The 11810-nt window shown below is 38.3% G+C and overlaps 2 protein-coding genes across 2 annotated transcripts; one reads left to right on the top strand and one right to left on the bottom strand.

The window, feature by feature from the left end:
• Positions 1-217: 217 nt before the first annotated feature.
• LOC141312751 (uncharacterized) lies at positions 218-2697 on the bottom strand. The gene is made up of 2 exons (XM_073832625.1): positions 2597-2697; positions 218-1155 (listed from the first exon to the last, which is right to left on the bottom strand). The coding sequence occupies exons 1-2, from the start codon at positions 2682-2684 to the stop codon at positions 218-220; spliced, it is 1026 nt and encodes a 341-aa protein (XP_073688726.1). The 5' UTR covers positions 2685-2697.
• A 1736-nt stretch (positions 2698-4433) lies between these two features.
• LOC141312763 (uncharacterized) lies at positions 4434-11174 on the top strand. Its single transcript, XM_073832629.1, has 2 exons — positions 4434-4574; positions 8040-11174. Exons 1-2 carry the CDS (start codon positions 4490-4492, stop codon positions 8867-8869), a joined length of 915 nt encoding a protein of 304 aa, XP_073688730.1. The 5' UTR covers positions 4434-4489; the 3' UTR covers positions 8870-11174.
• Positions 11175-11810: the final 636 nt, after the last annotated feature.

Raw genomic sequence — 11810 nt, 5'->3', positions numbered from 1 at the left:
TAAACAAGATAAAAAATATCGCTAGCCCTAAACTGCAACTTTCCGCTTTACTAAAACGTGTCAAATTAAGTAGGAAAGACAAGTCCAAGAAAGCTAATAATAGCTGGATCTGGCAACAAGGAGACACTCATATGAGGAGTTTTAAACAGCAAATTTGTCATTCAGAGAAATTTTATTTCTGAACATGAAACATTTAGAGGACCAGACCTCTGTGAACTCATAGCTGGCTAAGGCCAGAGCATTTCTTTCCATAGGTTTGCAAATGAAGTTTCAGGTCTCTTTTATATGTGAAACTCTTCTCACACTGAAGACATTTGAATGGTTTCTCTCCAGTATGAATCCTCATGTGAGTCCTAAGGTTTCCTTTAACTGTGAAACTCTTCCCACACTGAGGACAACAGAAAGGTTTCTCTCCGGTGTGAGCTCGCAGGTGAACCTCGAGGACTGCTTTGTGTGAGCAAGTTCTTCCACAGTGGAGGCACATGCAAGCATTTTCTCCAATGTGAGATTTGACATGATTCCTAAGCAATTTCTTGTCGGTGAAACTCTCTCCACACTGCTGACATCTAAAACAGTTCTCTCTTAAATGCATCTTCATGTGTTTACTAAGGGTTATTTTACACCTGAAACTATGTCCACACTGACCACAAATATACGGTTTCTCTCCTGTGTGAATTCTCATGTGATTCTTAAAGCTGTCTTTGCGTGAGAAGCTCTTTCCACACTGTTGGCAGGTGAACGGACTCTCTCCAGAATGACATCGCACATGAGTATTTAGGTTTCCTTTATGTATAAAACCCTGTCCGCAGTGAGGGCAAGTGTAAGGCCTCTCTCCAGTGTGAGTTCTCCTGTGGACTGTAAGGCCTTCTTTCTTAGAGAATGTTTTTCCACACTGTTGACAGATGTAAGGCTTCTCTCCAGTGTGAATTTTCATGTGGCCGTTAAGGGTTCGAGTTTGGTCAAATGTCTTGCCACACTCTTGGCAAGTGAAACCCTTTTTAGTTCCATTCTTTCGAACTCTTTTTCGTGAGGGAGACTTTTTAGTCTGTGAGCAAGCAGAAGTTTCTCCAGTTATGAAATCGTCATGTTCCTCATAGTAATATTTATCCTCCATTTTATTCAGTTCTTCACTCTCCTCTTTCAGCCCCATCAGCTCTAAGGGAAAAATACAAAAAGTCAAATACAAGTTAACACCAGTTTCATGGTACAAAGCAGCTGGTTTCTCCACCCACTAAGTCAGATCGAGCTTTATTGCCAAGTATTTTTGCTCAGCTCTTTTTCAGCTAAATGCTGTTTTTTTTCTTTGTAAAAGAATCAAAGAATACTGAAAAAATAATGGTACACAACTGTTTTTAACACTGATGAAGTCTGAAATGTTTCTTAAACAGCAAATCAGCATATTGATTCCTGAATGATCTGGAAGACTGGAATAATAATGTAAATTCAGCTTAGCCATTATAAATTACATTTTACATTTTTATTCAAATAAAAAATGTTATCACAAATGGTTAAAATATTTCATAATATTACTGTTCTTATTCAGTAATTCAGCCTTGGTGACTTTACAAGTCTTACTGATCACAGTGGGTTTTTTTTTAGAAGTCATCAAGACTGCTTTAATTTAATCAAAAATACAGAAAAAACTATGATACTGCAAAATGTTATTACAATATAAAATGTTTATATATATATATATATAATTTTATATTAATACACTTTATATTATAAATTATTCTTGTGATACAAAGCTTAATTTTCATCAGCTGTTACTCCAGTCGTAAGTAGAATAATTTTTCATTAGAATTATAAATATTTTTTGGAACCTGTGATTATTTTTTTCAGGATTCTTTGATGAATAAAAAGTTAAAAAGAACAGCATTTAGTCAAAATATAAATCTTTTCTAACAATATAAATTTATGCTATCACTTTTTATTCATTCAATATATCCTTGGTGAATGAAAGCATTAACTTCTTTCAAATAAAGAAAGAATAAAAATTTACTGACTCCAAAATTTTGAACATATTAGATATGTAATATTGTTTCGGAAAAAAACTCTCAGGTTTCAAAAAATTTTAAGCAACACAACTGTTTCCAGCACTGATAATAAAGCAGTATATTCCGTATATATAGTGATTTCTAAAGGATCATGTCACACTGACTGAATACTGGAGTAATGATGTTGAAAAATTCAGCTTTGATCAGAAATAAATTCCATTTTTAATGTCTATTAAAATAGAAGAAAGCTGTTTTACATCATAATACTATGTCACAATATAACATCTGTCTGATGGGAAACAAAGTTGTGTTTACAAGTCCCTGTTACTAATTAAAAAAAATCAGAGGAAAAAGTAAATTATGATCAATACATGTAAAGTTAATCACATTTTACAGTTTGTTTTATGGAGAGAAAGATTGTGTCTGTCTGTTACATAAATAACTTTTTAATTGTTTCTCCTTCTATTCAAATGTAGATACCAGGTTTAATATTAATAATTGTTAATAATCCAGGATTTTCTTAGCTGCACATGAAGGCAGTATCAGTATTTGTCTGGTCATGTGATCTCTGTCTGTCCTTCTTAGAAAATGAAACCAACCTGTTTGTTCCTCGGTATCTTCTTGTTTCAGACTGAATACTTCTTCAATCTTGATGTCTTCACTCTCCTCTTTAATAAACTCCATCATTATAATAGTGGATCTCAGTTTGCTTAACTGGGAGTTTTGATTCAGTTTGGACAATCTGTTTAAGAAGAGAATAATTAACAGAAATAAAAATAAATCTAAACTGTCTGTGTGCAACTCAGTGTAATGGAGTTAGTCAGTTAAGGCCTTAAGTTAAATAAACTACTCAAACACTGAATTCAGGTAAAATTAATACAGATTAAAATAACGGATCAATATAAATAGGTTTTCATTATTTAGATTTTGGTATTTATTGATTTGTAGGTTTTAATATTTACATAAGTGTAAAATGAAACTTGAAACTCAATGATAATTTATTAATTTTACAACGCGTGTAAAAGGCATAAAACAGCGTGAATGGACATCAAATCGAACGCTTTAAATGTTTTTAAACACCAACCTTCCTTCAGCCGAATCGAGCAGCGCACACCGGTGACGTCACGTCGTCTCGTCATAATAAAAGTCCTGTATCTTGCATACAGAAAACACATATATACAACAAAAAACACTTCAGTTCTTATTGAATTGATTTTAATGTATTAAATTATTTTATCTTCCTCCAAAGTAAGTATGTGTTGCTTGAGGTCTTTTCCAGTCGTTTTCAGACATTTCAGACATATATCTTATATATATCTTAACATTTGTCTTTCACAATGCCAACATATGACAAAAAAATCAGAGAAACCATTTGATTTATTAACAATATACAACAGAGACATAAATAGAAAGCCAAATTACTAATGGAAACCTTGCATTTGATTATTTTCTTAACATTTAATATTTCATAAATTGTTAATTATCCTCTTTAGCAATAAACATCTGACAAATTACACATTTTGTTTGGTAGTAAAATATTTATGCCTGTAATACTAGTGTGTGAGTTACACTCCTGTATTAAAAATGTTGTTTTCAAGATTTTCTTTTATTTCATTGGTTCAAACAAAACAATTAAGCTAGCCCAATATTGTAAATATTACAATTTGTATATATTTGTCAAATAATATTTTTCTAATTTCATTCCTTATATTAATATTTCGCCAAGAAAAAAAAAAAACTCTTAATAGCATTGACATAAGTTTTATTGTTCATATGTGTTTCCCTGTAAATATCTTAGCAGTTTTGGATTATAGACCCAGAAGCGCGTGAACAGGACTTTTATTTTGATCTGGTAATGTGACGTCATAGGGCTGCGGCGCGCTCCTGCATCTGTGTTTGCTTTCAGTTCAGGAAGGTCTGTAGTTTTAATCATTTAAAGTGTTTAAATTCCTACCATGCGTTCAGTCTGTTTTATATGTTTTACAAGCGATTTAAACTTTATAATTATTGCGTGTAACATTGTAATATTGTATCTAATGATGAACGTTATTTATTGTGAGTAAAGCGTATCCACAGATCAGTCTGATTTCTCTCTCTGTTAGTGATTCAGATCAAAACAGTGAAAATACAAAGAGAACAAACTCAAACATGAGAAATGACAACTTTGACAAACAACTGCAAATGTTTATTTTTTTGTAATGACAATCTTAAAATACAATAGTTTTTTTTTTTCAAATATGCCTCGATTAAATGTAATATACTAATCATTAAATGGTAATCAAAACTGAATAGTAAGTTGAAGTTTTGAGTGTTTGTCTAATCAGATCATTTAAGATCAGTGCACTGACTACTGAACTAGGGCTGACTGAGATTCACACAGATTTTTTTTTTTTTTTGTATTATTATAATTGTCATCTTAAACAGGACAAAGTTTCCAACCACAGAAAAAAAACAACTTCTGGTTTGGCTTCGGAGATACACGTGACATAAAGATGGCGATTATTAAAGAGGAGAGTGAAGACGTGAAGATTGAAGAAACATTCAGAGTCAAACATGAAGATACTGAGGAACAAACAGGTTGGTTTTCATTCTGAAAGCTGAACTATCCTATGAACTGTCCTCTACATTTGATCAATTCATTTGTCTTTGGCAGGTGTTTTTCTACACTGTTTGCCCTTCAGCTTTCTTTTTGAAAGGATTTCAGCTTCATTTTTTTCTTAGAGTTCTCTTAAAGTGATTTAAACAGACTTGTGTCTGATCAAATATTTAAATGTTAATATTCACTGCTAGGATGGAGTAATATTTTTAAATGAAATAGGTGAATAAGGGCTGTGTGCATGTGGTCTAACTTGCTCTGATGTGATGATGACGTATGTGAAATAAAGTCTGGTCGTCTGCTGCCTTAATAGTTTACTAAATGTTAGTTTATGAGAAGAGTCCACTTATATTTTTTAGATGGTCAGTCACAGAAAAAAATGTGTCCATGTCAAAAACATTAAACAGATTGTTAACATTTAGGTCTAATTCCAGTATATTGGGCAGGAAATAAAAACATTCGCTTATCATTCATCAAGCTCACATATGGCTTACATTTGAAAGTGAAGCATGTAAATAAGCAGTTGACCGCTTCATCTGGTGACTCACGCTGGACTGAGACAAACACCAGTTTATCATCCACCTCAGTATTTAAGCTGCTTTTTCTAACATTTCTAACATCTTCACCTCGCTGGTCAAATGCTGGGGTTGTGTGATGTTTGTTTCAGAGAGGGGTGTTAGAGGTGGGTTTTACATTAGCGCTGGTCTGACAGAGGAAATGCTGCTTGATTTTGGGCTCGTGGTTTGAGGTGCAAAACCGTTGACCCTGTCCAGCTCATTGTTAGCCCTGGAACACACTGACCCAAACTGGCTATTGTCAACATGAGTGTTAAAGGAACACTCCACTCATTTTGGAAATAGGCTCATTCTCCAACTCCCCCTGAGTTAATAAGTTGAGTTTTACTGTTTTAAAACCCATTCAGCCGTTCTCCTTTTCTGGCAATATCACTAAGCATAGATTGTAAATGTAAAGATGCGATTTTCTAGGTCGATAAGATTAGGAACTACACTCCCATTCCGGTGTAATAGTCAAGGAAGTTTGCTCCCATAATATGGGCACAGCAGGCGCAGTAATATCACGCAGCACAACGTGACCAACTGCATAGCTGGGAACTAATTTCAGGCGCTGCTTGATATTACGTCCATATTACAACAGCAAACTTCTGTGACTATTACACCAGAATGGGAGTGTAGTTCCTAATTATATTGGCCTAGAAAATCACATCTTTATATTTTCCGCCAGTCTTAGTACACGATACAACTTCAGAAGAGTCAAGTTTTAAATAGGACAAAAAAAATCGTAACTTGTTGGTCATTTTTGAACGCGATGCTATTGGTCTAATAGGATTCAATGATCTATGCTAAGCTATGCTAAAAGTGATGTGGCCTGAACAGGAAAACGGCTGAATGGATTTCGAAACGGTAAAACTCAACTTATTAACTCGTGGGGAGTTGAAGAATGAGCCTTGGGGTAGAGTGTTCCTTTAAAGTCCCCAGGATAAGAGTTTTCTCAAACTTGAGGCACATCAGACAGCAGATCTGCAAATTCAGGCATGCAATCTTCATTTGTTTTAGGAGGTCTATAGACTGTTACAGTGGCAGTAGTGATGGTTGCAGAGACACTCAGAACAAGACAAGATTATAACAGTGAAGTAAAATGGGGAACGACTCTTCCAATGGGATCTGGGGATTCAAATAATCCATAGCCAGTGGGAGTAAATTCTTAAAAAACTGCTTTTGCAGTTTAAAAGTTATTAGCATATACTTGACTGCAAATTGTCCTTTAGTTTCACAACTTTCCTGTAAGCGGTTCTACAGGCTTCCATAGAGTCGAGCGAATGAAGAAGAACACCAATGATTACAATAGGTGCCTGCCTTCGGTGCTAGGCCCCCTTAATTAGATCTTCTAGGTCAAACTGATTTTATTGTTATTTATTATTATTTTAAATAGAGGGTTTAAATGCCAGCTTGATAGTAAAAAGATCCTAAATAAGTGAAGAGTTTTGCAAATAACATGGAACACCTCTTACAGCTGCTTAGTACAGCAGTCCTCACATCCCACCGCTCTGCAAATTTTGTGTCTATCTCTGATCACATACAACATTTGTTCTATTCGAATGGAAGTGCCCTGCAAAGTGGACATCATAGGATATCCTGCCATGATTCCAGTTCAAAGCAAGTGTACGTGTTTCATTTAAAGATCATTTAAGTGTGCAAGACATTGTAGAAATTGTATTTATTTACAGATGTCACACTTCACATGTCTCTAGTAAGATTTGTCTGTGTGTGAAGACTGCAGGCGGTGGCGTAGTGCAAATTAGTGAATAAATGTTCCGAAGTGAAGTAAACTTCAACGGGTTTCCAGTGCTTAGGGAACAATGAATACTGTGTAGGGACCATGTCAGTTAGTACACAGTTCATACACAGAGCTCAACTGACCTTATGCACGGAGCGTTCTTTAGAAAGATAAGCCAGCTCGTAATCTTCAGCTGAAGCAAATTTTATATGTGATATATATAGGTGGAGACTCTTGAGACTCATCTACTGCCTCGTTCTTATCAGAAACTAAGAAAAATAATAATCGCAACGTCCTAAATAATAATAGCTGCATGAAAATTCAGTTTCATATTTTTTTTACAACATATCATTTAAACGGGAGCCTGGCAATCCCAGGAGCCTACCTGCAAAGTTGTACATAAATAAATGCTGCCAGCTAAACACTAACATAAGATGTTTAAGCTAACGTTAGCTAGCTAGCGATACTTCTCTTCAAGGACATCTTAATGGTATTATCAAGAATGTTATAATCAGTAACTTGCCTTTATAGTCATGAACACATTTTTTTAAACCTTACAATATTTTAAAGCCTTTATTATTTTCCAGCTCTACAGCTGTGAAATAAAATGCACTTAAAGGACTTTAAGGAAATTATATCGAATTACCCATATAACCAAAAGATGGCAGCAGAGGATTAACTATTATACAGCTGCCATTTCAACTCCCTATACTTTTTAAGATGTCTTGCTTTTCAATTTATTATAAAATTACTAGTATAATAACTTTTGTCGTGAAATGGTATAAAGGGAAGTTTGGTCGTCTTAGACAAACAACACTTTTCTTTTGATTGTGAATGTGAAAACGAGCAAAGTACGCTCATATTACGGCACAGTACAGTTGACCGGAAATGGCTTGTCTTAACAAGGAAGTAATCCATGCCTATGGTCAATTCTAATGAGCTGATTATCAGAATCAGGTGCGTTAATTAAGAGAGGCATGAAAAATATGCAGAGCAGGTGGGGCATGAGGACTGGAATTGAGAACGGCTGGCTTAGGGCATATAGGATGTAATTGTGTGTTAGTTTGGACACTTTACATGTTTGAATGTTTTGATGGTTTTTTGTGTCATTAAACTGGGGTTAACTTTTACTTGTCTTTTTTTCACCCTAGATCTGATGGCATTGAAAGAGGAGAGTCAAGTACTGAATGAAATGGAAGAGAAAGATCATGATTTCATAAATGGAGAAAAATCTTTTAGTTGGTCACAGACTAAAATTACTTCCTCAAGAAAAAAGACTCGAAAGACAGGAAGACGTTATTTCACCTGTCAACAGTGTGGAAAATCTTTCAATCAAAGAGATAGTCTTAAAAGACACGTGAGAATTCACACAGGAGAGAAACCTTACACCTGCCAACAGTGTGGAAAGAGTTTCACTCAACCTGGACACCTTGGAGTCCACATGAGAATTCACATTGGAGAGAAACCGTATGTCTGCGAACAGTGTGGAAAGAGTTTCAATCAACCTGGACACCTTGGAGTCCACGTGAGAATTCACACTGGAGAGAAACCGTATGTCTGCGAACAGTGTGGAAAGAGTTTCACTCAACTCGGACACCTTGGAGTCCACATGAGAATTCACACTGGAGAGAAACCTTATGCCTGCGAACAGTGTGGAAAGAGTTTTACTGAATCTGGACAGCTTAGAGTCCACATGCGAGTTCATACTGGAGAGAAACCTTATGCCTGCGAACAGTGTGGAAAGCATTTCAATCATAGACTGAATCTTGAAAGACATGTTTCAATTCACACTGGAGAAAAGCCTTTCACCTGCCAACAGTGTGGAAAGAGTTACACTCTAAAAGGAAGCCTTACGAGACACATGAGAATTCACAAACAGCCTTATGAGTGTGATCAGTGTGGAAAGAGCTTTGATCAACATGAAAACTTTGAAGTTCATAAGAGAGCTCATAAAGGAAGTCCTTACTCATGCTCTGAGTAGAGGATGGATACCCGAGCCGAGCCCGACGGTACCCGACGGAACCCGATGGGCCGGGCCGGGTTCGGACAGATATTTAGAAAGGATGCTCTGGTTCGGGTCGGGCTCGGTCACATCAGCGCGGTAGTGCGCCTGTGTTATAACGGCGCTTTTTGCCCAGTGTGCACTGATGCTCTCATCTGTTGACATTTCCGAACGCTTTCCTACAGTTGCTTAATAAAAGCGGGCTATCCACACAAAAAAGTGCATGTGTCATTAGTATGAGAAAAAAAAAGAGATTTTAACTGTGTCAGGCTGGGATCGGGCTCGGACATAAATATCTTAATGCTTGTCGGGTTCGGTTACTGCTCTGTCGGACGCGGGCCGGGCTCGGACAGAAAAATGCGGCCACACAATGTGGAAGAAGTTTCAACCAAAAAGGAAACCTTAACAGCCACATGAGAGTTCACTCTGGAGAAAAGTCATTTATATGTGATCACTCCTTACGAGCTGCGTATAGCGATATGGGGAACGCCACGCTCTGAATATTGTGTGTAACCGATCCGAAGGAGGGAGTGACATCACATGCGGGGTGACGTAAGCGACCAGGAAGAATAAAAGCATGTGTGAGGGGGCCGACGTCAGCTTTCAGGAATACAGCAAGAGCTCCAGGGACGCGCACCGGGGGGGAGACGGGCACCATGTAATGCGGTGAGACCCGAGAGGGGCTGCCCTCAATGACCCTGATGCACAACCGTCCAGGAGGAAGACCCTGTTTTGCTTTTTCATATCAGACAGGATTGACCATAAGTGTCTCTCCGTTGCTACAAGGGCTGCCATAGACCGCCCGACTGCACGGGCTGTCTCCTTAGTAGCGCAGAGAGCCAAATTAGCGGTACGACGGAGTTCTAACACGTCAACTTCCTCGCCGTCATTAAGCTCCTTTAGCATCATCCTTGTGGCATCATCTTATATCCGTTCTCGTCAAGCCCCACCACATTACCATAGTAATCTGATGCAGGAATAAACAGATGGAACGAGAACGGTCTTCCTCAAGATCTCGAGATCTCAGCGTGGAGATCGGGGGAAAAAAAGGAAGGCACCGTCTTGGAGGTGGCTGTTTAGTTCACAGAAAGTGCTCATCTAATCTGCTTTTCTGCAGCTCATGACTCTTCTCGGCGGGCCAGTCAATGTTAAATTTGGCTACCGCATGAGTAACCACCTCCAAGAGCTCCTTATTATTTTGGCAATTTCTTTCTTCAGCAATGCTCTCCACATCTACCTCCTCGAAGGAAGAGAGGAGAAGCATTGAGCCCTCATCCTGGGGGAAGTGAGTGGGCTTCCACCTCCGGTAGGAGGGCTGTAGATCTGCTGGGTAAGAGAGGAGATAGGGGTTCACACGTCTCCATCCCCTCCAACAGATCTAGCTGCGAACCCCACAAATGCAGCTGCCGCTCACTGGAAGCAGGGCAGGCACCGCGGGGAATGCTAGTGAAGGCTCCTTTCTCAAAAAGAGCCTTCCGGGAGCGAAGCACGCAAACAGGAAGCAGATCGCAGTGCTGACAGCCGGCCCCCTCAAGAGTCGACACAGCGTGCTCTGCTCCCAAGCAAACCACACATAAGCTGTGTGTATCCCCGCCAGTGATGAAGCATTGGCATGGAGAAACACACCGCTTAAAGTGTGATTCGCTATCGCTCACTTTTTCTTTTTTGCCCCTACTTGCAGACATTATCACTCAAAATAAAAGTAGTGCTAACTTGCACAAAAAAGGAGTGATATCCAAGACACAAACACACAGAGCGCTTCGCTGAAATGACGAAAGCTGACGCCGGCTCCATCGCATGTGCTTTTATACTTCCTGGTCACTTACGTCACCCCGCCTGTGACGTCACTCCCTCCTTCGGATTGGTTACACACAATATTCAGAGCATGATTCGCCAATGGTGTTCCCCATAGCGCTTGACGCAGCTTGAGGTTCCCGGAAGGGAACTATAGTTTTTGAAGTAAAACCATAGTAACTACAAAATAAACCATAGTTTTACCACAGTATTGACAGTAAAACCATAGCAATGATGAAATTAGCTAGGGATGCACAATATGAAAAATTGTAACCGATACCGATAGCCAATATTTAAGTCCTTCTTGTGGCTGATGCCGATACCGATACCCAATACTTTCATATTTTTTATGATAATTTTGTGCACCCTGAAAAATACAAAATTTATATTATATAACTGGGTCTAACAATCATAGCAAACATCAGTCCTGACTCTTCAAAAATGTTTTTATTTTTTGTGTAAGGCACCACAATTCTAAATAAAATAAAATGCTTTGACATGTGACATGAACCAACCAATCAGCTTCATCCTTTCCTTTAAGAACATTGAAAGCACTGCCAAGGTGGAGAAACAGCTTATCATAGCTGTACATGAATAAACATTTTTAAATAAATTTAATATCAGAGCTGCTGAAAGGGATTTTTAATGCTGAAAATCCATTTATCCTTTGCTGAAACTTCCGCGTATTTATGGAGAGCGCATGTCATGGTTGCTTAGCAACGGCAGACGCGACTGGAGAAGCGCAAGCTCGAGAGCAGTTTGGAATGAAAGAGAAAGCGGCGTGCCTAGCGTTTTCCACATGTTTTTAGGCGCGACATGTGAACGGCCCCTAAAACAGATTCACCGTGATGACGACCTCTGACGTGAGATATAAGATTTGTTGTGTTAAAACTTGACAACTTTTACCTCCTCTCGGAATCCTTGCTAAACATGTGTTGCAAATAGCAGAGATGGGACAAAGTCATTGTTTGGCAAATCACAAGTAAGTCTCAATTCATTGCCCTCGAGTCCCAAGTCAAGACAGGCAAGTCACGATTCAAGTCCCGAGTCAAGACAGGCAAGTCACGAGTCAAGTCCCGAGTCAAGACAGGCAAGTCACGAGTCAAGTCCCGAGTCAAGACAGGCA

This window comes from Garra rufa, unplaced genomic scaffold, assembly GCF_049309525.1.
Source record: "Garra rufa unplaced genomic scaffold, GarRuf1.0 hap1_unplaced_005, whole genome shotgun sequence".
Lineage (NCBI taxonomy): Eukaryota > Metazoa > Chordata > Actinopteri > Cypriniformes > Cyprinidae > Garra > Garra rufa.
The sequence above is the reverse complement of the archived record's forward strand: the minus strand, read 5'-3'. Positions and strand labels throughout refer to the sequence as shown.

Bases quoted from the DNA above. Each gene is read 5' to 3' on its own strand.
- LOC141312751 (XM_073832625.1), bottom strand. From the start codon at position 2,684: ATGATGGAGTTTATTAAAGAGGAGAGTGAAGACATCAAGATTGAAGAA. The intron at 1,156-2,596 runs GTTGGTTTCATT...TTTTTCCCTTAG, and splicing joins AGATACCGAGGAACAAACAG to AGCTGATGGGGCTGAAAGAG.
- LOC141312763 (XM_073832629.1), top strand. From the start codon at position 4,490: ATGGCGATTATTAAAGAGGAGAGTGAAGACGTGAAGATTGAAGAAACA. The intron at 4,575-8,039 runs GTTGGTTTTCAT...TTTTCACCCTAG, and splicing joins AGATACTGAGGAACAAACAG to ATCTGATGGCATTGAAAGAG.